Source organism: Indicator indicator, chromosome 25 (assembly GCF_027791375.1).
Source record: "Indicator indicator isolate 239-I01 chromosome 25, UM_Iind_1.1, whole genome shotgun sequence".
NCBI classification, from domain to species: domain Eukaryota; kingdom Metazoa; phylum Chordata; class Aves; order Piciformes; family Indicatoridae; genus Indicator; species Indicator indicator.
This window is the reverse complement of record NC_072034.1, coordinates 2,821,760-2,845,762: the sequence shown is the minus strand read 5'-3', so window position 1 is coordinate 2,845,762 and position 24,003 is coordinate 2,821,760. Positions and strand designations below refer to the sequence as shown.

General features: G+C 49.3%; 1 protein-coding gene across 1 annotated transcript; it reads left to right on the top strand.

Annotated features, from left to right (window-relative positions):
- Positions 1 to 1,457: 1,457 nt before the first annotated feature.
- Positions 1,458 to 21,803, top strand: SCARB2 (scavenger receptor class B member 2). Its single transcript, XM_054392327.1, has 12 exons — positions 1,458 to 1,574; positions 7,440 to 7,597; positions 10,445 to 10,592; positions 12,952 to 13,140; positions 13,987 to 14,078; positions 14,997 to 15,116; positions 16,397 to 16,575; positions 17,242 to 17,360; positions 18,532 to 18,605; positions 19,448 to 19,499; positions 20,121 to 20,279; positions 21,762 to 21,803. The coding sequence occupies exons 1-12, from the start codon at positions 1,458 to 1,460 to the stop codon at positions 21,801 to 21,803; spliced, it is 1,449 nt and encodes a 482-aa protein (XP_054248302.1).
- The last annotated feature ends 2,200 nt before the right edge of the window (positions 21,804 to 24,003 follow it).

The window sequence follows — 24,003 nt, the reverse complement described above, 5'->3', positions numbered from 1 at the left end:
AACCTTTCCTAAGCAAGAGGAGAAAAACAAAGGCACGCAGTAACCTAAGACTGTTAACAATTGCAACCACAATGACAGGAGGTGGTGTTTGGGAAGGGAAACACTTCAGTCCATCCTAGCAGGAAATCCACCTGATGGGCTGCTGGCTCTTCTCTAGGGCAGCCATTACTGGCATCAGGCTGAGGGTTCAGCAGGGCAAGAGGAGAGGAAACTGACTCATGAGTTTCAAAACGTGGTGCTGCTGGCAGCTGGGTTATGGCTCTGGGACAGGAGCCCTGTGCTGCAGGGGCTTTCCTCCCTTCTGTGCAGCATGAAGGTGGCGATGGAAGGTGGTTAGCATGGCACCCACTATGGGAAAGCCTCTGCTGCAGCTGTCATTTCTTCCTGCTGGCACTGCAACAGGAGGAGAATCCTAGAATGGGTTGGGTTGGAAGGAAAATTAAAGATCATCCGGTTCCACCCCCCTGCCATGGGCAGGGACACCTCCCACCAGCCCAGGCTGCTCAAGGCTTCATCCAGCCTGGTCTTGAACACCTCCAGGGAGGGGACATCCACAACCTCCCTGGGCAACCTGTTCCAGTGTCTCCCCACCCTCACTGTACAGAATTTCCTCATAATCTCCAGTCTGAGTCTCCCTTCCATCAAGATGCTGGGTGGGAAGCTGGAGCAACAGTGCCCAGTCTCTTCAAGAGAAATGGGCACATTGATTTGGTTTTTAATGGTTTCAGTGTGTTAGTGGAAGCTCAATTATGGTAGGATCTGATCTGAGAAGATATGGTGGCACCTGACTGAAGCTTACTTCAGTCTAGAGACTGTTCATGTTCCCTCCAGGTGTCTCCCTGTCTTGCTGAAGAACAGCTGCTTTGCTGCTTGGTTATCAGAAACCCTGCTGCATGCAGAGACAGAACAGATCCAGGCAGGGCAGAGGGAACGATTCCTCCTGCAAGAAGAAACAAACCCAAATTCTCTGGGATACATTTTCCCTCTCCTGGTAAGCAGGGTACAGGGACCCGCCTGATGCACTAAGCATGGCCATGCCTGGGTCCCAAAACCTCCCCACCACTGGTTATCACCAGGAAGGAGGGATGGAGGGATGGAGGGAAAGAGGGAATGAGAGAGGGAAAGAGGAAAAGAAGAAGGCAGTGAGAGAGGGAGGAAGGGAGGTAAGGAGGGATGGAAGGGAGGTAAGGAGAGATGGAAGGGAGGTAAGGAGAGATGGAAGGGATGGAGGGATGGGGCAGATGGGAGGGAGGTAAGGAGGGATGGAGGGATGGATGGGAGGATGGGACGGAGGGAAGGGAGGTAAGCAGGGATAGAGGCAAGGAGGGAGGCCGGCCGGCACCGCGGCTCCTCCCGGCCCGTCGGCGGGCGGGGCTAGGCGTCCGCCCTCCCCCTGCGCCCGGCCCGGAGCCCGCGGCGGTGGCGGCAGTGGCTGTGTCCCTCCTACGGCAGCAGCCATGAAGTCCTTGTGCCTCGTCACCGTGGGGGTCCTGGCCATGACGCTGCTGATCGCCAGCGTCTCCTTGTTGGTGGCACACGTCTTCCAGACCGTGGTGGACCTGCAAGTGAAGCAGGTGAGAGCTCGGCCCGCGTCTCTCCCCAGCCTCTCCTGACCGGTTTATTCCCTCTCAAAATAACCCCGGGAGGGAGGGAAAGGGCTAACGAGTGACATTTCTGGCTCCCTTCTTGCAGCAGCTGCGGCTGGGTGAGGGCAGGAGCATCCCTGAGCGGTGACATTCCGCCCCCCCCCTACCCCCCGCACCCTGCCCGGCGCCACCCAGCTGGCCTGGGACTCGGGATGGGGGCTGAGGCTGCACTGGGCCTGGGCTGGGTGAAAACTGGGTAAATAGGAGTAAAAATCAGCTCTCTCGAGGTAGCTCAGCTGGCTGTGGGGCAGGGGACACCTAAGACCCTTCTCGTTTTGCTGTCCCACTCACAGGTTTGTTGCAGCTGCCGCTCAGCAGCTCGTTCTGCTGCTCCGGTTGCTGCTGCCGCTGGAGCACAGCCAGAGGTGCTGGAGGCTGGAGCACCTCTGGTGGGTTCCCAGGCTGGGCTGACGCAAGGATTTCACCCTGTCCTTAAAGGCTGCTTCTAGAACCCTTGGGGACATCCATCCTGGCACTTTGTAGGGCTGCAAAGATGCTGAGGGGGCTGATGAGGAAAGACTGTGAGAATTAGGGCTTTTTAGTATGGAAAAGAGCAGAGTGAGGGGGATCTCATCAGTACTCAAAGGGTGGGTGGCAGGAGGATGGGATCAGGCTTTTTTCAGCAGTGCCCAGTAACAGGACAAGGGGCCTGGGCACAAACTTGACTATGAGAAGTTCCATCTAAACATGAGGAGGAACTTCTTTAATTTCAGGGTGCTGGAGCCCTGGAGCAGGCTGCCCAGAGAGGTGGTGGAGCCTCCTCTGGAGACATTCCAAACCACCTGGATGTGTTCCTGTGTGACCTGCTTTAGGTGAACCTTCCTTGGCAAGGGGGTTGGATTGGATGATCTCCAGAGGTCCCTTCCAACCCTTACCATTCTGTGATTCAGTGAGGGCAGAGCCCTTCACTGTTTGTGGTGCCTGGGCTTTTATTCCTCTCTCATACTGGCTCTTTGCAGTTACCCAGTGGTGCAGTGAGAAGGGTCAGCTGTGTCTGTGTTAGTAACTCCTGTGAAGCAGAGAAATGAGCAATGATTTATCTGCTTAGGCTGAGGAATGTCCTCCTCTCTGTTACCCTGACAGAGAAACCAAAAGTGCTAACAAATGAAGGGATTTGTGCAGTGCTATTGTCTGCCTGGTGCCCAAAGTCTGCTGATTCCCTGTGATGCCCTCACCAAAGCACTGCTCTGTTCTGTGGGGTGTTGACAAGGGAGCATTTCCTAACACAGAAGCTGTGTTGTTTTAACTTAGATCAGTTTGGGTGAGTGAGTGCAATATTAGGTTGGAAGTCAGCTTAAAGCAACTTGTGGCACTTTGAACTGTGCCTGTAAACTTCAGGAGACAGCCAAAAAAAAAAATAGAAAAAGGAGGTTACCATAGGGTAAGCTGTCATCACACAGCCTGCCAGTGTGGCAGCTGCTCTTCAGGGGCACCTGACACAGGAGGAGCTCTTGTGTTTGTCCTCAGGAGCACAGCATGGGTAAGGGAAGCCTTCTCCTGAAGTTACTTGATCCTCAGCTCATTCCTCTTCTAGTCTGCAAGCCAGGTGTGAAGTGATGTGAGTGTTCAGGTATGCAGAGCCCTATGCAAAGCAAGCCAAATCAGCACAGCTTTGCATTGGCATGTGCAGGTCCTTCACCCAGGTCTTAGGTCTCTTTGGAAAGCAGTCTGTCATCCTCTGCATCGCAGCAGGAGTTCTGGTTCTCAGTCTCTTTTGTAGAATCAGAGAATTGTTTGAGTTAGAAAAGCCCTCTAAGATCATCCAGTCCAACCATCAACACCACCATGGTCATTAAACCCTGGCCCTAAGTGCCATGGCCATAGGTTTCTTGAACACCTCCAGGGGTGGGGATTCCACCACCTCCCTGGGCAGCTTGTTCCAATGCCTGGCCACTCTTTGCAGCAGAGAAATTTTTCCTCCTCTCCAACCTAAGCCTCCCCTGGCACCATTTCAGGCCATTGCCTTTCTTTCTATCACCTGATACTAGGGAGAGGAGACCAACCCCCACCTCACTGCAACCTCCTTTCAGGGAGTTGTGGAGAGCAGTGAGGCCCCCCCTCAGCCTCCTGTTCATGCTGGGAGCAGAAGGGGGAAGGTTTGGTGGGAGAGTGTGGGCATGTCAGGAATTAGGTGTGATCCTTCTTACACACATTATCTCTTGGCTGTGTGCTCCTCACCCTCCGGCCTGATTATGTAAGGGGAACTTGCTCCTCACTCAGCAGGGCTTTCAGTAATGCAGGATCAACTTCCCAGAGCTCAGCCTTTTCCTGCTTACTGCCCTCCACCTTCCAGTGTACATCTGGATGGCACTGCTCCCGTGCTTCCCTCCTGGCCCTCTCCAGGAGCCAGCCACACAAACTGCAGTGGTGCAGCTTTCAGTTCCCAGGCTCTGCTGGTTCAGCTGCTTTCCACATGTGCTTTGTCCCATGTGAGCTTTTCCTCATTTGTTCGTTGCCTGGAAAGTTGCTGTCTCTTGTGCAGCCACATGTGCAGCTTAGAAAACCTTGTGCAAATAGGCAGATCTCAGTTTGCCTTGGAAATGTGGCAAGACTTGAGCTTTTCCAGCTGAACCTGGAACACCATGTCTCTGTGGCTCTGGCCCATCATAGCCTCCTCAGCCTGTTGTCACTTGCTGGACAAGAAGATACCCTTCTGACAGGTTGTTCATGTTCCTTGGAGGGCTTTCAGCAGTCCTGAAGCAGAGCTGACATGCAGTGAAGTGCTGTCTTTGCATGGAAGATGGCATCTCTCTGAGACAGGAACTTGATGAGTCTGAGGCCTCTCTAGGTTACTGCCTGCAGGACTGGTGTCTGATTTGAGGCTTCTGAGGACTTTGTTTAGGTTGTGTCTCTTGTCCTTGCACAGAAATGCAGCAAGAGGAAAGCTCTGATCCTCTGTCCTCACAGAGCAGAGGAGCAATAACTACAGCAGAGCTGTCTCTCCTACATGTTTTAGATTAAAGAGTTCATCTGTGAGCTAAGATTTCACAACCTGCCCATCCTAGCAGTGAACACAAGCTCTGACAAAAACCCCACAAGTGGTCCCAGTCCTGCCACAGCAGATCCTGCTCTGATGTGGAGGAAAGGCAGCAGAGCTAGACTTGAATGCCATCAGCTGAGGGATGTGGACATATTTTTGGCTCAAAACTATGTGCTCATATTTTCTCTCAGGTCTAGGCTGTGTAACATCAGGTGATAACCCCAAATATCCCTGGTAACCCTGGGTGAAAAGCAGAAGGAAAAAAGCTTCTCATATTTTATTATTTGAGAGTTCCCTGGGAGTCTGTCTGAAGCCAGCTCAGAAGTTTGTGAAGGTGGATTTATAGCCCTGGCTGTCACTGTACAGAGCTATAAATAGACAGGTGGCTCCCATGGGAGATCCAAACAGTGCCAGGCAGATCCAGCAAACAAATCACTGGATGACTTGGATTCACTGCCCTTTTGCTCTGTGGCCCAACTCCCAGGGGGGGTCACTTAATGATTTCAAAATTTCAGAAGCCTGTGTTTAAATCAACCTGCCAGAGAAAAGCTCCTTCAGTTCCTTTTTACCAGTGCTGCTTGTGTGCCAGCTGGTGCATTGGTGTTTGTACAGAGGGTGTGGTAGAAACCCATGTCACATCTAGTGATGGTGCATCAAACTGGGCAGCTGCCTTGGCACAGAATCCTGGAATGCTTTGGTTTGGAAGAGACCTTCAAGCTCATCCATTTCCAACCCCCTGCCATGGGCAGGGACACCTCCCACCAGCCCAGGTTGTTCAGGGCCTCATCCAGCCTGGTCTTGCATACCTCCAGGGAGGGAGCATCCACAATCTCCCTGGGCAACCTGTTCCAGTGTCTCCCCACCCTCACCATCAAGAATTTCTTCCTAAACTCCAGTCTAAATCTTCCCACTTCCAGCTGATAGAGGGTAGATAGATCACAAGCAAACAGGATGGAAAGCATAGGGCTATGCAGGAAATGAGGTGTTGACAGTTCCAGAGCAATCCCCAAAGCTCCTGAAGCATGTCTAAAATTGATGATTTTTTTTCTGTGCTCTGCACAAAATATCTACCTGGAAATTGTCAGAGGAAAGCAGCCTGCAACCACAGAGTGGTCCCAGCTGGGCTGGCTTGCACTGCCATGCAGCAGTACTGCTTCTGTACTGCCATGCCAAGCTTCTGCCAAGAAGATTTTTTGTGAAAGTCTCCTCTTTATCTAATCAGTCAAAATTAAAATCTACAGCTCCTGAAGTGGTGAGGCCAAGAATCAGTCCTGAGGCAAATGTGGCTGATAAAGTTAAGGCCTCATAAGCAGTATGGAAGAGATGGCAGCTGTCCAGTCTGCCCTGCTTTTGAGCTTGCACTTACAGTATTTGACTTGCTTGCTCAGAAGAATGAAAAGAGCAAGTGTTGATGGACCCAGTTAATTGCAAATTATTTCCCTCCTCTCCCTTTCTTCTGCCTCCAGGTGATGAGGTTTTCAAAGATATCCTTTTCTTTGTGCTTATTGCTAAAAAAAATCCACTCTGCAAGCCACAGTTCCCTTTGCTACCCCTGCAGCAGCACCAGTGTTGGAGCTTGTATGAAAAGCCTTGATTTTGTTGTTGTTGTTGGTGGTGATGCTTTTATAGTGGGGGTGAATTTTCCCTGAAATGGACTGGTAACAGCACACGAGGGGCTGAGAGGATACCCTGTGTTCACACACACAGAGAATCACAGAGTGCCAGGTTGGAAGGGACCCCAAGGATCATCTGGTCCAGCCTCTCTAGGTAATAGTGGAGTTGAAATGAGCTGGCCCAGCAGCCTGTCAAGCTGAGTCTTCAAACTGTCCAGTGTAGGAGAATCCACTGCTTCCCCTGGGAGATGATTCCAACCTAACAGAGCTGCATACAGGTGCAGTTTGCCTACAGGAAAGCAATTTGTCACTTGCAGGCTTTCTTCACAGGCCACTGAAGAACAAAGGCTGCTTGCTTTGGAGGCAGAATCTCCCAGCTGTGCTGAAATCTGGGATGCCAGGGCAAGGAAATCATAACCACAAGGAATCTAAGCTGCTTTTCTGGCCTCCTAAGAGGTCTCTTGTAGGACTACTTGACTTCCCATTGTTGAGTTCCACTTTTATCTGCAATGCTGGCATGTTTGATGGGGTCTTCCACCAGGTGAGGTTTTTGCTGACAGAGAAGATGCCACAGGATCATTGTGTAATAGCTTCTAAGTCTTCATTCTGAAAAATGCCAGGCTGAAGTGTCTGTGGGAAAAAGTGGAACAACAAACCCAGCAAACCTCTGTCCCTAGCCTGTGAACCATGTAGCATGTGTCTGATCTTGTGATTTAGTGCTTCAAAGTCAAACATGTCTGGAAGCATTGGTAGGATTGGGGCCTTGAATCCCATTGCCTGTGCTTGTTCTGAAAGCACAGAATTCCTCAAGGGAATCCTACAGGGATCCTACAGGAAGGCTGCAGAGGGACTTTTTCTAAGAGTGTCTAGCAACAGGACAAGAGGAAATGGTTTGAAGCTGAGGGAGAGCAGGGTCAGACTGGATCTTAGGAAGAAGCTCTTCAGTATGAGGGTGGTGAGACTCTGGAACAGGTTATCCAGGGAGTTTGTGGATGCCTCCTCCCTGGGGGTGGTCAAGGCCAGGTTAGATGAGGCCTTGAGCAGCTGAGTCTGATTGAGAGGTGTCCCTGTCCTTGGCAGGGGGTTGGAGTAGATGAGCTCTGAGGTCCCTTCCACCCTGAGCCATTCTGTTATTCTGTTCTCCTCTCAACATCCTGCAGCATCTCTCATTAACAACTACTCTCTCTTCTCTTGTTTCAGGCAACAGTGCTGAAAAATGGCACAGAAACCTTTGAGGCCTGGGAGGATCCTCCTCCACCAGTCTACATGCAGTTCTACTTCTTTAATGTGACCAACCCCCTAGAAGTGCTGCAAGGTGCTACTCCTCTCGTAGAGGAAATAGGGCCATACACCTACAGGTAGGACCATGTCACTGTTTGCACATTTCACTGGCCCTGTTGTGTGTGAGGAAGCAAAACAGAGGGATTCAGAGCACTTGGGAGCCCATTCTAGGAGAAAACCTTGCTGTTAAGGTGTGGTTTGTGGCTCACTGGGACAGCCTTCCCCTGCAACTCAGCCATGCAGGCTGTGCCTGGCTGGGTGATGGTGGTGCAAGGGAGGGAGGCCGAGCCTTCCAGCCCTGCATGTTTCATTGCTTCTGGCTGGTTTGGTTAGTCTGAGCCTGGCATGTCTGTGCAGGACTTGATTCTGTTGGCTCTGAAGGAGAGAAGAAAGAGGAAAGTTAGGAAGTGGAATGTGCTTTCCCAGCAGATTTTTTTAATCCTTGCCTAGCTGTTACTGTAGCAGACTGTCAGCAGTGAGTGAGGGAAGAGAGGAGGCATGTGGGAGGAGAGTGAGAGAGGAGGGATGGTGCAGATGGACTGCATGCTCCAGCCAGAGACAAAAGACCAAGTTTGGCTCACAGGCTCCATAGAGAGCAGCCAGGTGGAAAGGGACCTGGGGGTACTGGTTGACAGGCGCCTGAACATGAGCCAGCAGTGTGCCCAGGTGGCCAAGAGAGCCAATGGCATCCTGGCCTGCATCAGGAATAGTGTGGCCAGCAGGAGCAGGGAGGTCATTGTACCCCTGGACACAGCACTGGTTAGGCCACACCTTGAGTACTGTGTCCAGTTCTGGGCCCCTCAGTTTAGGAAAGATGTTGAATTGCTGGAGCATGTCCAGAGAAGGGCAACGAGGCTGGGGAGAGGCCTTGAGCACAAGCCCTATGAGGAGAGGCTGAGGGAGCTGGGACTGTTTAGCCTGGAGAAGAGGAGGCTCAGGGGAGACCTCATTGCTGTCTACAACTACCTGAAGGGAGGTTGTAGCCAGGAGGGGGTTGGTCTCTTCTCCCAGGCAACCAGCACCAGAACAAGAGGACACAGTCTCAAGCTGCACCAGGGGAGGTTTAGGCTGGAGGTGAGGAGAAAGTTCTTCACAGAGAGAGTGGTTGGCCATTGGAATGGGCTGCCCAGGGAGGTGGTGGAGTCACCATCCCTGGAGGTGTTCAAGAGGGGATTGGACGTGGCACTTGGTGCCATGGTTTAGATAGTCATGAGGTGTAGGGTGACAGGTTGGACTCGATGATCTTTGAGGTCTCTTCCAGCCTTCTTGATTCTATGATTCTAAGAGCAAAGCATCAAAGACTCCCTCCAAGATCATTGAGTCCAAACATCAACCCAGCACCACCACGGCCACTAAACCATGTCCCCAGGTGCCATGGCCACACACCTTGAACACCTCCAGGCATGGTGACTCCACCACCTCCCTGGGCAGCCTGTTCCAAAGCCTCATTTAGGTTTAGCTTGTGGCACAACAGCTAAAACATCCCAACATGATGTGTGTGGCTCAGTGTGTTTATAAAACACTGGAGAGAAAGGCTGGAAGTGAACTGGCCCAGAAAAGCAGAGGGAAAAAAAACCCTAATGAGTAACAGAGGGGAGGTGGGAAAGCTCAGCAGAATCTCTTCCTGCATGTTTTTCCTGCAATTCACAGTTTTGACCAGCATGCTGAGTGATCCCAGTTAGCACACAGGGAGAGCCTGTAACAAAAATGGAGTGGTGCTGGTGTTTGTAAAGCCTGGAAGATGAATTTGCAGCAGATAAAAGAATTCATTCTGAAGTGCAGGCTGCTCATCTGCCTGAGCCTGCTGAGTTCACCTGAATGTTGTCTGGTCTTGCACACAGCTTTTTGTCTTTAACATCCAAAATCTTCCTACTCACATCCCTGATCAGGGAGTGTTATTTTCCTCTCCAGCCCTTTTAGAGTTGGAGAGGCTTCTTAAGTCTGCATTCCCCCCAGAGTTTGTTGACTCTGACATTGTTTTTCTTCCTGTATAAATTCTAAACTCCAAGACCTTAACTCTTGCCTGTTTCAGGGAAGGCTCTTCACAGCTGTCCATTTCCATCCCCTCAGTTGAAGCTCTAGGGTATAAATTAGGCTCTTGCCATACCAGGCTGGAAGTGTGCCTCTGAATCCTTCCGTACTCTCTGAAATGTTCTCTTCCCTTGGAGGGTCTTAAAGAGGAGGTAAAAATATGAAGTGCAATTAACATGTGGGGTGGTGGCACTTTTGGAAGCCCCCTGTGAGGTCTGAGTCAGCTTACAGTGACCTCAGCAAAATTGTATCTGGTCCTAATGAACTGAAAATGCCACCCTTTCTGTGCCTAAAACAGTACAACAGCCACCACTTCATTGCAGTTCATAGAATCCCAGAATGGTTTGGCTTGGAAGAGACCTCCACAGGTCATCCAGTCCAACCCCCTGCAGTCAGCAGGGACATCCTCCACTAGAGCAGGTTGCTCACAGCCTGACCTTGAAGATCTCCAGGGATGGGGCCTCAACTCCCTCCCTGGGCAACCTGTTGCAGTGTTCAGCACCCTCCTGGTGCAGAACTTGTTCCTCACATCCAATCTAAATCTGCTCTGTTCTCGTTTCAAACCACTGCCATCATCCTGTCCCTGCAGGCCTTTGCAGCCCTTTGCAGCCTTCTTGTAGCCCCCTTCAAGTACTGGAAGGCTGCTCTGAGGTGTGCCTGGAGCCTTCTCTTCTCCAGGCTGAACAACCCCAGCTCCCTCTGCCTGTCTCATAGCAGAGGTGCTTCAGCCCTTGGATCATCTTCATGCCCTCCTCTGGATCTGCTCCATCAGGTCCATGTCCTTTCTGTGTTGAGGGCTCCAGAGCTGGACACAGTACTCCAGGTGAAGTCTCCCCAGCTAATGTTATTTGTGCTCTGTAAACTTGATTAGAGGACAACCTCTTGTTTTTCAGGGAATACAGGCCAAGAGTGCACATTCAGTTTTTGGACAATGGTACCAAAGTATCTGCTCTGAATCCAAAGACATATGTATTTGAACTTGAGAAATCAGTTGGAGACCCTGAAGTGGACCTGATCAGAACCATTAATATTCCTGCAGTGGTGAGTTTGCTTTCATTTCTGCTTGGAAATCATCCCCACACCCTTGCTAACCAGCAGCTGCTGCTTCATGCTGCCTCTCCCTGTGTGGTGACTGAAAAACAAGAGAGGCAGCTTATGTCTGGGGCAGATAGCACCTTCAGTTTTGGTGTGGGGTGTTGTGGGGTGTTTTTATGGTGTCCCTCCTCCCCACATTCCTCTGTCAGTGCCTTGCTTCTGTGCTGAAAGCTGACACACACACTTCAGGGCTGAGCAGAAACCAGGCTTGTGGGGTTTCCATAGGGGAAACTCAGCAATTAGTGATGTCAGATGCACAGGAGGAGCTGGCTCTGGAATGAGAAAGTTTGGAGTGCCTGGGGCTGGTTTTGTCAAAATGGCAAAAAATTGCCTCCATGTCTGCATCTCAAGCTGGGAACAAAACAAACTACAGCCAAGGAGTTTGAGACAGAGCTGAAAGACAGGGTTTGTCAGAATGAAACTGAAGTGAAAACATGCACCCCCAAACTGTGTGAGGGGCAAGTGCCCTGCAGAGAGTCTCATTTTGGTGATCAGAGACAGACTCTGAGCTTTGGTCTCACAGGAACAGTGTGAGAACAAGCAGAGCCAAACCTTGCAAAGGGAGTTAGACTGTAGTAAAATACCTGCTGGCTGTGTCACTAAGCTTTTACTCCCTGCACTAGCTTGACTGGCTTCAATTACAGGGTACATTCACTTCTGCTTTTCCCCCAGCATTTCCCAAACTGCCTTGTCTGATTTTGTCCATGGAGACATAAGTGCCCTCTCTGTAGCAGTAGAAAGGACTCAGTGTATTAAAAGTTGTAAACACTCACAGTATTTACAATTCCTCCCAGGCATTTGAGTGGTGGTAAGTGTTATCTCCTGCTCTGATTTTTGACTGGTGTATTGGAACAGGCAGGACTAGAACTACAAGCTGGTTCACCCAAGCAATATTCCCTTCCTTTGCTTTTGCTTTTTAAAAGACATCTTTTTGCACACAGTCCCTCTGCAGCCTTCTTGTAGCCCCCTTCAGGTACTGGAAGGCTGCTATTAGGTCTCCCTGGAGCCTCCAGGCTGAACAACCCCAGCTCTCCCAGCCTGTCCTCATATTCCATGATCACCATGGGGGTGAGGAAGACTGGAGGAGACATGTTGTTCAGGGAGGTGGTTGAGGTCCCATCCCTGAAGATATTCAAGGTCAGGCTGGTCCGTGTGGAACACTAGAACAGATTGTCCAGGGAGGTGGGTGAGGTCCCACCCTGAAGATATTCAAGGTCAGGCTGGAGAAGGCTCTGAGCAACTTGATCTAGTGGAGGATGTCCCTGCTGACTGCAGGGGGGGTTGGACTGGATGACCTTTGGAGGTCCCTTCCAACCCAAACCATTTTATGATGCTGTGTTGTAAAGTGACTTGCCAGCTAGAAAGGAAATGCATTATGGGTTTGTTTGCATTTGTGAGAAACTGGTAGCTTTTAAAAGTGTAACTTCCTAAGGCTGAAATCCAAAGCACATCTCCAGCTGTACTGTGCTTGTGAAACTCAGACTGCTTTAGGAAGCACTTTTGCACATTTCACTTCTTCATTCTGAAGACTGTGGCAACTGATGGTGTGGAGCTGAGCTGGTTGTGTGCCAGCAGCAGGCTGAACAGGAATCTGCAAGAGCTCATCCCTGTGGGAATAAAGCTGAAGAACCTGTTAGCCACTGTGTTACCTGACACTTGGAAATGTGGAACTGGAAATACAGGTGAAACCTTGGTGAGGCCACAGCTGGAGTACAGATTCCAGCTCTGGGCTCCCCAGTTCAAGAGAGACAGGGAACTAACAGAGAGAGTCCAGTGGAGGCTATGAAGATGCTGAGGGGCATGGAGCATCTCTATGAGGAGGAAAGGCTGAGAGCCCTGGGGCTGTTGAGCCTGCAGAAGAGTAGCACCAAGAGTGGATCTTGTCAGTGCTGATGGGGAACAAGAGGATGGGGCCAGACTTTTCTCAGTGGTGCCCAGTGACAGGACAAGGGACGACAGACACAAACTGGAACTCAGGAGATTTCACTTGAGCTTAAGGAGAATGCTGTGAGGGTGCTGGAGCCCTGGAGCAGGCTGCCCAGAGAGGTTGTGGCATCTCCTTCTCTGAAGAGATTCCAAACCCACCTGCATATTGTGATCCTGGGCAGGCTGCTGTGGCTGTCCCTGCTTTAGCAGGGGGGTTGGACTGGCTGATCTCCAGAGGTCTCTTTCAACCCCAACCATGCTGAGATCATGCAGAACATGTGCAGTGCTGCAGTGTCTGTGTGCCTGTGTTTGTGTGCAGCTGGCATTATTTGTTCTCCAGTAAACTTGACCATTGCTCCCTTATTCCAACCCCTGGCAGACTGCCATGGAGTGGACCAGGTCAACCCCTCTCCAGCTTGCCACAGAGGTGCTGCTGCTCCTGTACCAAGAATCCCTGTTCATGACTCGCACCGTTCACGACCTGCTGTGGGGCTACAAAGACAGGCTGCTGTCCACCATCCACCTGCTGCACCCCGAGATTGACCCAGTGTTTGGCCTCTTTAACAAGGTAACTGGGGTGCAAGACCGCCTGACGCTTCAGGTGGGGAATGACCATGGCCTTTGGGCTTTGTGGGGCTGGTTGGGCAAGCCACTAGAAATGTTTCCTGGCCAGTGTCCTTAGTAATTGCACCTTGTTTCTGACATGCTGTGTCAGTGTGAGCTGAAATTCCCCCCTCACCGACAATAACCAGGCTAGCCCAGTCTGGAAGCAAATGAAAAGCTGTATTTACAAAGCAGAATCTACAATCTATGATGAAATGCAATGAATATGTACAAATATACAAAATTCACAACATTCACAAATATATACAATCAACAGAAAAGCACAACCAAGCTCCCTTTGCTTCCCCCCAAAGGGGACCCTTCCCAAAGGGGCCTCCCTCTCCCAGGAGCTTCCCCCCAGACCCCCTTGGACAGAGAAGCAGAGTTAGTTAAGCAGAAAGTTGTTAACTTAGCTGCCAAGGTCAGTGTGTTATCTTCAGCCAGAAGAGAAGAAGAAGAAAACAGCAGCCAGACAGCCCAGCAACTGCCCCCACTGCAGAATGCAGAATGTGCAGAATGCCTACTTTGTTTTGGGTAATAGTTCTTAAACATTTCTATCTATCCAATGGAAGTGTTTAGAACAATCGTTATTTTGCTTTCTTACACCCAATAGTGACTTATTTACACTCTTTCACTTTCTCTGTTTTGAACTTTGCAAGGTAAAAAATTAAAAAGACAGTTTCAAACCATCACACATGCAAAACGACATGCAGCCAGAAACTCTGTGGAAGGCAGTCATGACACCCTGTTGGAGGTGTTAGAGAATGAGCAGAGTGATGAAAACCTCATCTCCTCACCTCTCTGTTTGCAGATGAATGGCACTGATGATGGAGAATATGTTTTCCTGAGTGGGGAGACAGACTACCTTAACTTCTCGAGGATTGTGGAATGGAAAGGAAAAGAGTAAGTTGTGCCCTGCAGTGTGACCTCTGCCAACATGTGCCCTGTTCAGATGTTGGATGAGCTCGAGCATTGGTTACCAAAAATAGGTCCTTTTATTCTGAGTAGCTCATAGCAGCTGTAGCTTTGGATCAGCCCCTCAGGATTTTGGTGTGTGTCATATAACCACGAGAGCAAAACAGCCCTTGGAGAGAAGACTGCTGGGAACTCACCTCTGAACCTCTGACTGACTGCCCCTGAGCAGAGGTGACCCTCCCAGCCACCTCCTGGGACAGTATTGCTGTGTCTACAGAGCCAGTGTTGCCAGACACCACCCTTCCTTCTGCTCTGGACCCAAAGCCAAGGCTGGGGTATCTTGTTGAAGGGACATGTAGACTGGAGATGAGGAAGAAATTCTTGACAGTGAGGGTGGGGAGACACTGGAACAGGTTGCCCAGGAAGATTGTCGGTGCCCCCTCCCTGGAGGTGTCCAAGGCCAGGGTGGATGAGACCTTGAGCAACCTGGGCTAGTAGGAGGTACCCCTGCCCATGGCAGGGGGTTGTAACTGGATGATCTTTAAGGTCTCTTCCAACCCAACCCATTCTATGAACCTGAACCTCTTCAGTGGGCAGCCTGTGTTATGAAGAAGCCAAAGATGAGCTACTGCATTCTGCATTAACCTCTGCATTAACCAGAACAGCTGCCAGCAGTGTCATGTATGGGAGGAAGTCCTGCAGGCATATTCTTGCTTGCCTGGCACCAGTTTCAATAGACTACAGCTACAATTTAAACCCATTTTAATCCCCTTTTTGTGAACAGAGATGTGGCAGGAGGGCTTAGCACTGTGTAGAGCTGATCCTGATTTGCTGGCATTGCCTGATCACTACTCAGGCAACCTTTTATTCTCTTACCCTTTACACTCTTTGCTTTGTTTTCTTCAGGTCATTGAGCTGGTGGACAACAAAGACATGTAACATGATCAATGGGACAGATGGGACATCCTTCCACCCACTGATCAGCAAAGATGAGAACATTTATGTCTTTTCTTCTGATTTTTGCAGGTAAGGAAAAGAAAATGTCACTAAGACTTTAAAGCAGGATATTCTTCTCCATTCCTCTTGAGGTTTGATGTTAGGCTGCTGGTTTTCTCTCCCATGATTTTACTTAACAGGAGTGTTCTGCATCTATTCATGGCATGAAGGATGAGAGAGTTACATCAGAACAACCCCATGCATGAAGGAAAGGATAGGCTGTTTCAAAATAAAGATAAAGTGAAGGCCCCCTCCCTGGAGGTGTTCAAGGCCAGGTTGGATGAGGCCTTGAGCACCCTGGGCTATGGGAGGTGTCCCAGCCCATGGCAGAAGGTTGGAATTGGATGATCTTTAAGGTTGCTTCCATCCCAACCTATTCTATGAATCTGTGAACACTTGGAAGATGACTGGAAGGACAGACTGGACTGCCTTGCAAAGGTAGTAATGAGAAAAATGGAAAGATCTGTATCAATCTTGCCCAAAGCTGCTCTCCTCCAAAATCCTTCCCCTCAGACAACCCAGACTGCCCTTTTCAGTGATTCATGACTTAATGCTGTTGGAAATGAAACATGCAGAAAATCTTGGTGTTTCCTTCCCTGACTTCCACCTTATCTCTTCCCTTGCCTGTTTCCCTGTCTCTGAAAACCAAAACTGATCTGCAGTTCCCTGTCTTCCATCCCTGTGTTCCTTTCCTTGTCACTTCCAGTAGCATGTTGCCTGCTCCACCTCACACAACAGGCAGTAAGGGCCTGTGGTGATAGGACAAGGGGCAGTGGTTTGAAACTAGAGCAGAGGAGACTTAGATTGGACCTTAGGAAGAAGTTCTGTACTCTCATGGTGGTGAGACACCAGAACAGGTTGCCTGGAGAAGTTGTGGACACCTCATCTCTGGAAGCATTTAAGACAACGTTGAGCAGCCTGGGCTGGTGGGAGGTGTCCCTGCCCAAGGTAGGTGGTTGGAACTAGATGATCTTTAAGGTCGCTTCCAACTCAAGCCACTCTGTGGTTCTATGAACACAGGGAGCAGAGTGAGACCCTGAGATGCTGAAGGCAGGCATCAGTGTCCCTGCAGCAGCACAGCAGGCACAGGATTGTCTCTTCTGGGCAGCAGCAGAATGCTGAGCAAACGCTGGGTGTTAGCTGAGCAAAAGCCTGGTACGTTTAATAGAGGAGAGTTTTGGAATGGTTTTGAACCAAGTCTGGAGCTTACTGCAGATTTGCTACCCAGGCCTCAGCAAAGAGACCTCAGCAGCAGCTGTAGGTGTGTGCTCAAGACTAACAGCTCTGGGCCTGGCTTTTCTCCCTTGCAGGTCTCTGTACCTGGTGTACGACAGCTCAGGAACCATTTCGGGCATCCCAACCTACCGGTTCGTGCCCCCTGCCCTGGTGTTTGCCAACGCCACGGTGAACCCAGACAATGCTGGCTTCTGCATCCCACCGGGAAACTGCCCCGCCACGGGGGTCCTCAACGTCAGCGTCTGCAAGCAGGGTATGTGCAGAGTCACGGATGGCACCGGGGTGGAACAGACCCTCAAAGGTCGTCTTGGCCAACCCCTCTGCAGTCAGCAGGGACACCTCCAACTAGATCAGGCTGCCCAGAGTCACACTGAGTCTGGTCTTCAATGTTTCCATGGATGGGACCTCAAACACATCTCTGAGCAGCCTGTTCCAGTGTCTCCCCACCCTCATTGTGCAGAACTTCCTCCTGATGTCCAACCCAAATCTCCCCTGCTCCAGTTTCAAACCATTTCCCTCATCCTATCACCACAGCCCCTTCTAAACAGTGCCTCCTCAGCCTTTTTGTAGCTCTCTTCAGGTCCTGGAAGGCTGCTCTAAGGTCTCACTGGAGCCTTCTCTTCTCCAGGCTGAACAACCCCAACTCTTTCAACCTGTCCCCATAAGGGAGGTTCTCCAGCCCTCTGATCATCTTTGTAGAAACTTAAGACATGAAGCCATGCTGATGGTCCACAAGGGAAAAATGAGCTTGTCGTGAAGACAGGGAGTCAGTGTTGATTCTGTAGCTCCAGGATGGTCTTCACCTTTGACTGTTAATGACACAGTGGAAATAGTTTTGAGGTCCTCCTTCCTTGACTCCTGCTCTGCCTATTTTAGGTGGTGGCTTTCTGTTTTCACTTTCTGTGTTTTCACACTCCAGGTGCTCCAATATTCCTGTCAGCTCCACATTTTTACCAAGCAGATCAGAAGTTTGTGAATGACATAGAAGGCATGCACCCCAAAAAGGAATACCATGAGACATTTCTGGACATCAATCCTGTAAGTGCAGCCTTTTTTCCAGGAGTATGGAGTCATGAGAGGAGAGCTAGGGAAGCATGGGGATTGTGTCTTCCATGGGAGTTTGCAGAGTTGTTGGGATTCTCACTGTGAAATGCTGGAAATAAAGGGAGCTTGCAGCTGATGGGCCATGGTTTTACACTGGTGGTTTAACCCTGGCAGGCAGCTGAGCACCACACTGCCCCTCAAGCAGGATGGAAGAGATAATCAGAAGACTAAAAGCAAGAAAACTCAGGCTGAAAGACAGGAAGAGAAAAAAAAAAAAAACAACCAAGAATAACAAGTGATGCAGAAGTATCCCAGCTGGACACCACCAGCCAGTCCATGAGCAACAACAGCTCTGGCAAGCTTCCCACCCACTGTTTCATCACTGAGCATGATGTCATAGGGTATGGGATATCCCTTTGGCAGCTTTGGGTCAGCTTCTCCTGGCTGTGCCCTCTCCCAGCTTCTTGCCCTCCCCCAGCCTACTCACTGGCAGGGCAGGGTGAGAAATAGAAAAGGCCTTCAGGCTGTGCAGGCACTGCTCACAGGAACTACAACATCTGTGAGCTGCCAACACTCTTTTCATCAGCATTCCAAAGCACAGTCTAGTATCAGCTGCCTCAAAGAAAATTAATTCTATCCCAGTTACAACCAGTACAACACGGATCTCCATATCCACACAGAAAAATGTAGGTCAAGGGAGAGAGCAGGATCACAGAAGCAGAGAACTCTGACTCATTAGGCTGTTCTGTGTAGCTAAAGCAGGAAGAAATGGTAGTGTTCCTCTCTTAAGGTCTAGTGCAGATTGTCAGGTTCATAGAATGGTTTGGCTTGGAAATGACCTGAAAGATCATCCAGCTCCAACCCCCCTGCTGTGGGCAGGGACACCTTCCACTGGACCAGGTTGCTCAAGGCCTCAACAAGTCCAGGGATGGGGCATCCACAGACTCTGGACAACAAAACCCCTGCCCTTTCAGGAGCAAGGGGCCACAGGCTTCCTCTATGTGAGTTACAAGATCTTGGTGGAGGGAAATAAATAACAACCCTAAGTGGGTCTTGTTTTGCCTTGTCAGATCCCCACCAGTGTAAATATTAGGTTGTGATCTCCCAGTTCCTGGTATTTCACATTTATTCCCTTTTTTTTGACACTGATTTCTTTTCTTCCCAGCTGACAGGGCTTGTCCTGCAAGCAGCCAAGCGGATGCAGGTCAACGTTCACGTCAGGAAATTACCTGAGTTTTTGTGAGTGCTCCCTGCTCAGCTGTGCAGAGATACTCTTGAGTCCTTCTGGCATGTTGATTTACTCCTCACCAGTGCTGGATGCTCTTCTTCTTACTTAGCTTCTCAGCTGACGTTTCTTGGCTCAGCTTTGCTATATAACAAACAAACAAACAAAGCAGCAGCATTTTATCTGCCCAGTGCTCTCAGCACAACTGGTGATGTTTCTTCACAACAGCACCAGGAACACAGCTTGGGAGTAAGCTGCTTCTTCATATGTGCCAAACATTCAGGGGTTTGGGTTGGTCTTTTTTTTTTTTTTCTGCTCTGCACATGTTGCTTGGACAATGGTCTCTGTGTTTTACAAATATGAGCAACCTTCAACAGCAGCTTAGCTTTGCATTCCTGCTGACTGGCACAAATCTGTCATTCACTTGGTTATTAAGGAGCCTCTTCTGGATCCTTCTTGCTCTTTGTCTCCAAACCAAGTCCCAGAATTGCTCCCAAAAGAGAATTTATTATTTGTATTGGAATATAAAGAATATATTATTTATATTGGGATTCATATATTCAAAGATTTGGTTGGAAGGGACCTTAGAGATCATGCAGCTCCAACCCCCTGCCATGGGTAGGGACCCCTCCCACCAGCCCAATTTGCTCAGGCCCCTTGAACACTTCCAGGGAGGGGGATTTCTTCTACTCCAGCAGGGAGGTGAAAATCCACAGTCAAAAGGAACAACCCAGAGGTTTTTCAGGGACACTTTCCTCATTCATTGTTCTATTCTAATCTGTCCTCAGAACCCTACAAGTTGACACCTTGCAAACCCCTAATTTTTTGTTGTTGTGTTTTTTTTTTTTTAACCCAGTGAAACAGGCAACATCCGAACGCTGATTTTCCCAGTGATGTATATAAATGAGGTAAAGAATTTGGTTGTTTCTCTGCAGCACTGTGCTATTTGTATGCTTGCAAAAACACTCTGAGCTAACCAGAAAAGAAAATGCTGTTTGCTTTGTTGTCTTACACAGTGATAGGGAGAAGCTGGTGCTGTTTCTTCACTACCTGCTGCTTCTTGACCACAGCATTAAGTTCAGCCTTGCCAAACACTCTCAGTCCTTTTCAAAGTATTGGCCATGAGGAAAAGGGCTGCTCAGCTGAGAAGGAGGGAGTTCAGGAGATCCCATCTCTTTTTTTTTTTTTTTTTTTTTCCCGTGTCATCTTTTGTGAGCATTCCTGTGCTGTAGTTGCATCACTGAATGCCTTGGATTCAGTTTCAGTGATGCACACCATCATTTCTGGCCTACATCACTCCTAAACTGAGAGTTAAAAATCACTGCTTGCTTCTAGAGTGCAGACTACGTGATCCCTCTGGCTGTGTGAGGAAAGCTAAGAATTCCTAAAGGATATCAGGAAGCAGTGAAGCAGAGGGGAAGAGTTGTGGGAGTGTTGTTTCCCTACTCTTCACAAAACCAAACTGATCTCACAGAAAGGAAGAACACAAATAATTTCTTTTTCTGCCTCTTCATCTCTCTCTGCTCCAGAGTGTTCTGATTGATGAACAAACTGCCACCAAGCTCAGGCATGTCCTGCTGGAAGCCAGTGTTGTAACTGGAATCCCCTTTGTGATCATGGCTCTAGGAATTGTTTTTGGGATTGTTTTTATTGTGCTGGTGTGCAGGTCCCGGGGAGTAAGCGAAGAGGTAAGTGGCCTTCGAATGTCATCTTGCCTCCTGTACGCCTTTCTGTCGTGCATTTTCTTTTGGTTGATTTTACCTCTTCAGTGTCTTTCTGCATACATTTTTATATGTTGTTTCTGTTTAAAATGCCCTTTCTAGGGAAGGGAAGTTTTAATAGACTCAGAATAAAAGCAGCAAAGCAAAGGAATGGAGCTAATGTAAGAAATATGGTAAGGAAGGTCCTGTCTTTTCTGCCTAATTCCCTTGCCAGCAGTAGTAAAAAACAATAAAACCAGCCTGTCTAGAGCACCCTGAAGGATAAGATACAGAAAAAAAAAATCACACTGGATGGGCAGGTTTAAGTCAGCAGCAATCTGACAGTGTTCTCAGGAGAAACAATGGTGTGGTGCCAGCAGATTGTTCTTCAGAACCACAATGCAAATTTGCAGCCAAAGAACGGATGAATTTTACAGCAGAGACATGCTGGTTTGCGTGTCTATTCCTGAGGAGTTCTGTCTCTAAATGACTTGTTCTGTCACTCAGTGCCATGCTGGCATTAAGGCTGCTGGTCATGACAAAAGATGATGCCAAAATTTCACCCTACTAGGCAAGGCAGCTGGCTTCAGCCCAGACAAACTCTTTGGTTAGAGACACAGACTGGGTACTCTAGGAGGCTGTTTTCTCCTTGTAGTTGCTGTGGTCTTAAGTGTGGTCTTGCTTGTGTGATGTTTCCTAAAGGCAACCTTCCAGCAGTGTGAGAAAGCACGCTCAAGCCTGCCCCCAGAGCACCCAGCCACACCATGTCCCACTGCCATCACACCTCCAACAGGGCTCTGTGATGGTCGTGGCAGCAAGCTCTGCAACCTCCTTTCCTCAGGCAGTGGCTGATCTTGGTTCTCTTGGCTTCATTCTTTATTTTCTCAGGAGGCATTTCATGAGCAGATGCTCTCAGGACTGTACTTCAGGTTCCTTTACAAGCCAGCCTGGTACTTTTTCCTTTGAGCTGTTGAGCTTCCTTGTGTTTAGAGAATCAAAACTGTCCCATCACCTGAGGCTCCTGTCCCAAGCATTCCTGCTCCACCCTACATGTATAGCTCCTACCACCTCTCCTGGATGTTCCTGAACACTGCAGAGGGATTAAGATGACAAAGCAACACCTAAATTCCATGGGTTTTCTACATTGCTTTTGTTGTTCTTCCTGCAAACCAAAGTACTTCAGCTGGTTAGAGCTCTCCCTGCAATCCCCCTCCTACCAGGGGGGTTACAGCCTGCCATCATCTGCAGGGTACTAACAGGGAGCCTGAGGTGCCTGCCCAAGCTGCCACCCACCCTCTGGTGCTTTTTCAGTGCAGTGCTTCTTCTCTTAGAGGAAACTGTACTTAGAAGTAGGAACCAAGAGCTTTTTTCCTCCCTGTCTGGAGTTTGGCAATCCAGCTTCCCAACCGTGGAAGCTCTCCAGTGGCCCACAGTTAACTTTGCTGTGTTGTGGTTTGTTTTTTCTTTCAGAGTACTGAAGATGAAAGGTCCCCACTCATCAGGACATCTTAGATTTTCTTTAACATGGGTTTGGAGAATAAACCATTAGAGCTGACCTAATACCAACTACCACTACCCAGTGCTGTCCACTGGGGAGAAATGATGGTCTCAAGTATTTAACTTCTTGTGGTACAGAGGTGGAAGAGAATCTGCACTGTCAGCAAGGGAGGAGACTTTTCTTACCAGCTGTGTTACAACTTCAAAATGACCTTTTCAAACTGCTTGAGATCCTGCTTTTATCAACTCTGCACTCTCTTTGTACCTGCACTGACAGCCACAGACGATCACAACCACTCTATCAGTTCATGAGAGGAACACCATGGGTAACCTTGGAGACCAGCCTCAGGAGCATGGGCTGCAAAGAACCCTTCTAGAAGCAGAGCAGGATCCTGGAGCCCCCAGGAGCCACGGACAATTTTGCCCTAGGCCTAGTATTGTCTTCTCTGTAAAGTGTTATGCACTGACTGTTATTAATTTCACCAGCCCTTTCACAGCACTGATTTGTCCAACTAACCCAAAACACTGAGCAAACCTCTGTTAAGCAGCTGTAACTTCCAGGCAAAAAGAAGCCTCTTAACCCTTCTAACTCTGCACAGGATCCCATTGCATGTTAGCCATGCTTAAAGGTTTTGGGGTGGTTTTGTTTTTTTTTTTTTCCCTTCAACTTAAAACACAACACAGTGTTCTCAAGGGTGGAGGGTCCAAAACTGGTGTTCTTTTTTTCTCTGGTGTGTGTCACAGCTCTCAGCTGTGTAGTTTAATGTGAGCACAGGTTGGCAGTCACAGTCACTGCCTGGGGTAAAAGCACACCTCTGTATTAAGGTTTGTGTAAGGCTTTGAGGAGTCCAACACCACCTTTTTTTTTTTTTTTTTACTTGTCAAGTGAAATCTTGTTTTAAAAATCACCAAAAGTATTCTTCCCCCTCCCAATTAAAAGAATATTCTCATTGAGAAGTGTTTCTATTAGAGCTAGAGAATGAAATGTATTTGAAAACTGTATTGTCTTCTAAATAGAGGCATTGGTTTTTGCATTGTTTTGGTTCAGGGTTGGTTTTTTTTCCTACCTGATGATTTGTTCAGTGGTTTTGTTCCTCTGGAGCCAGCTCCAACTGGGAAGTTCTATGCTGCCTGCAGTTACTTAATGTCTGTATTAGCTAAAAACCCCTGACACTGCCCAGGTTCCTCCCAGGGCCACAGCTGCAGCTTTGCCTCTGCCATGTGTTTTCCTCAAAGCTGGTATCCTAAACCCCACCTGAGAAGTAGGACTCCACCAGAACGTTCACCTTGAATGCTGCAAGCCCAAGGAATGAGAAACTCATCACACCTTCCTACAGCCTCACAGGAGCTCTTCTGGAGCAACCACTCCATCTGACACTGTGGGCTAAAACTGCCACCTCCTCACCACACCTACCAAAATGTTCCTTTCTGGGCAGCCAGGCTGGAAATACCACTGTGAGAACATGCTGGGAACTGTCTTTGCTCTGCTTTTACCCAGGTGCTGCTCTTCTCACCATGTTCTGGACACCTTGTTGGAGTGACAGCCACCTCAGCCATCTGTGCTGTTCATGTCCTTCCCTGGCCGATGGCTACGAACAGGTCTTGGAGAGAAAGCCCAATGGATTTTCTGACAAGGCCTACAGATTAATGGTGTAAGAAGGGGAGACCCCTCTAGGAGTACTGCATCCAGCTCTGGAACCCCCAACACAGGAAAGACATGGAACTGTTGGAGAGGATTCAGATGAGGCCATGAGGATGATCAGAGAGCTGGAGCAGCTCTGCTTTGGGGACAGGCTGAGAGTTGGGGCTGTTCAGCCTGGAGAAGCCTTCAGGGAGACCTTAAAGCGGCTAAAGGAGAGGTGGAGAAGGACTTTGGGAAGTGACAGAATGAGGGGCAATGTTTTGAAACTGGAGCAGGGTTGATTTAGACTGGAGATTAGGAAGAAGTTCTTGACAGTGAGTGGGGGAACATACTGGAACAGGCTGCCCAGGGAGGCTGTGGATGCTCCCTCCCTGGAGGTGTTCAAGGGCAGACTGGATGAGGGCTTGAGAACCTGGGCTGGTGGGAGGTGTCCCTGCCCATGGCAGGGGGTTGGAACTGGATGAGCTTTACGGTCCCTTCCAACCCAAACCAGTCTGTCACTCTGTGGCAACAGCTTGCACTGTGAGCCAGATCCCCAGTAAGAATGGGTGTAGAGAGACCCCCACGGGTCAC

What these genes read in the sequence shown, in the direction of transcription:
- SCARB2 (XM_054392327.1), top strand. Translation starts at nt 1,458, where the DNA reads ATGAAGTCCTTGTGCCTCGTCACCGTGGGGGTCCTGGCCATGACGCTG. An exon ending in ATAGGGCCATACACCTACAG is followed by an intron (nt 7,598 to 10,444) that starts GTAGGACCATGT and finishes CTTGTTTTTCAG; the next exon opens with GGAATACAGGCCAAGAGTGC. An exon ending in GTGGAATGGAAAGGAAAAGA is followed by an intron (nt 14,079 to 14,996) that starts GTAAGTTGTGCC and finishes TGTTTTCTTCAG; the next exon opens with GTCATTGAGCTGGTGGACAA.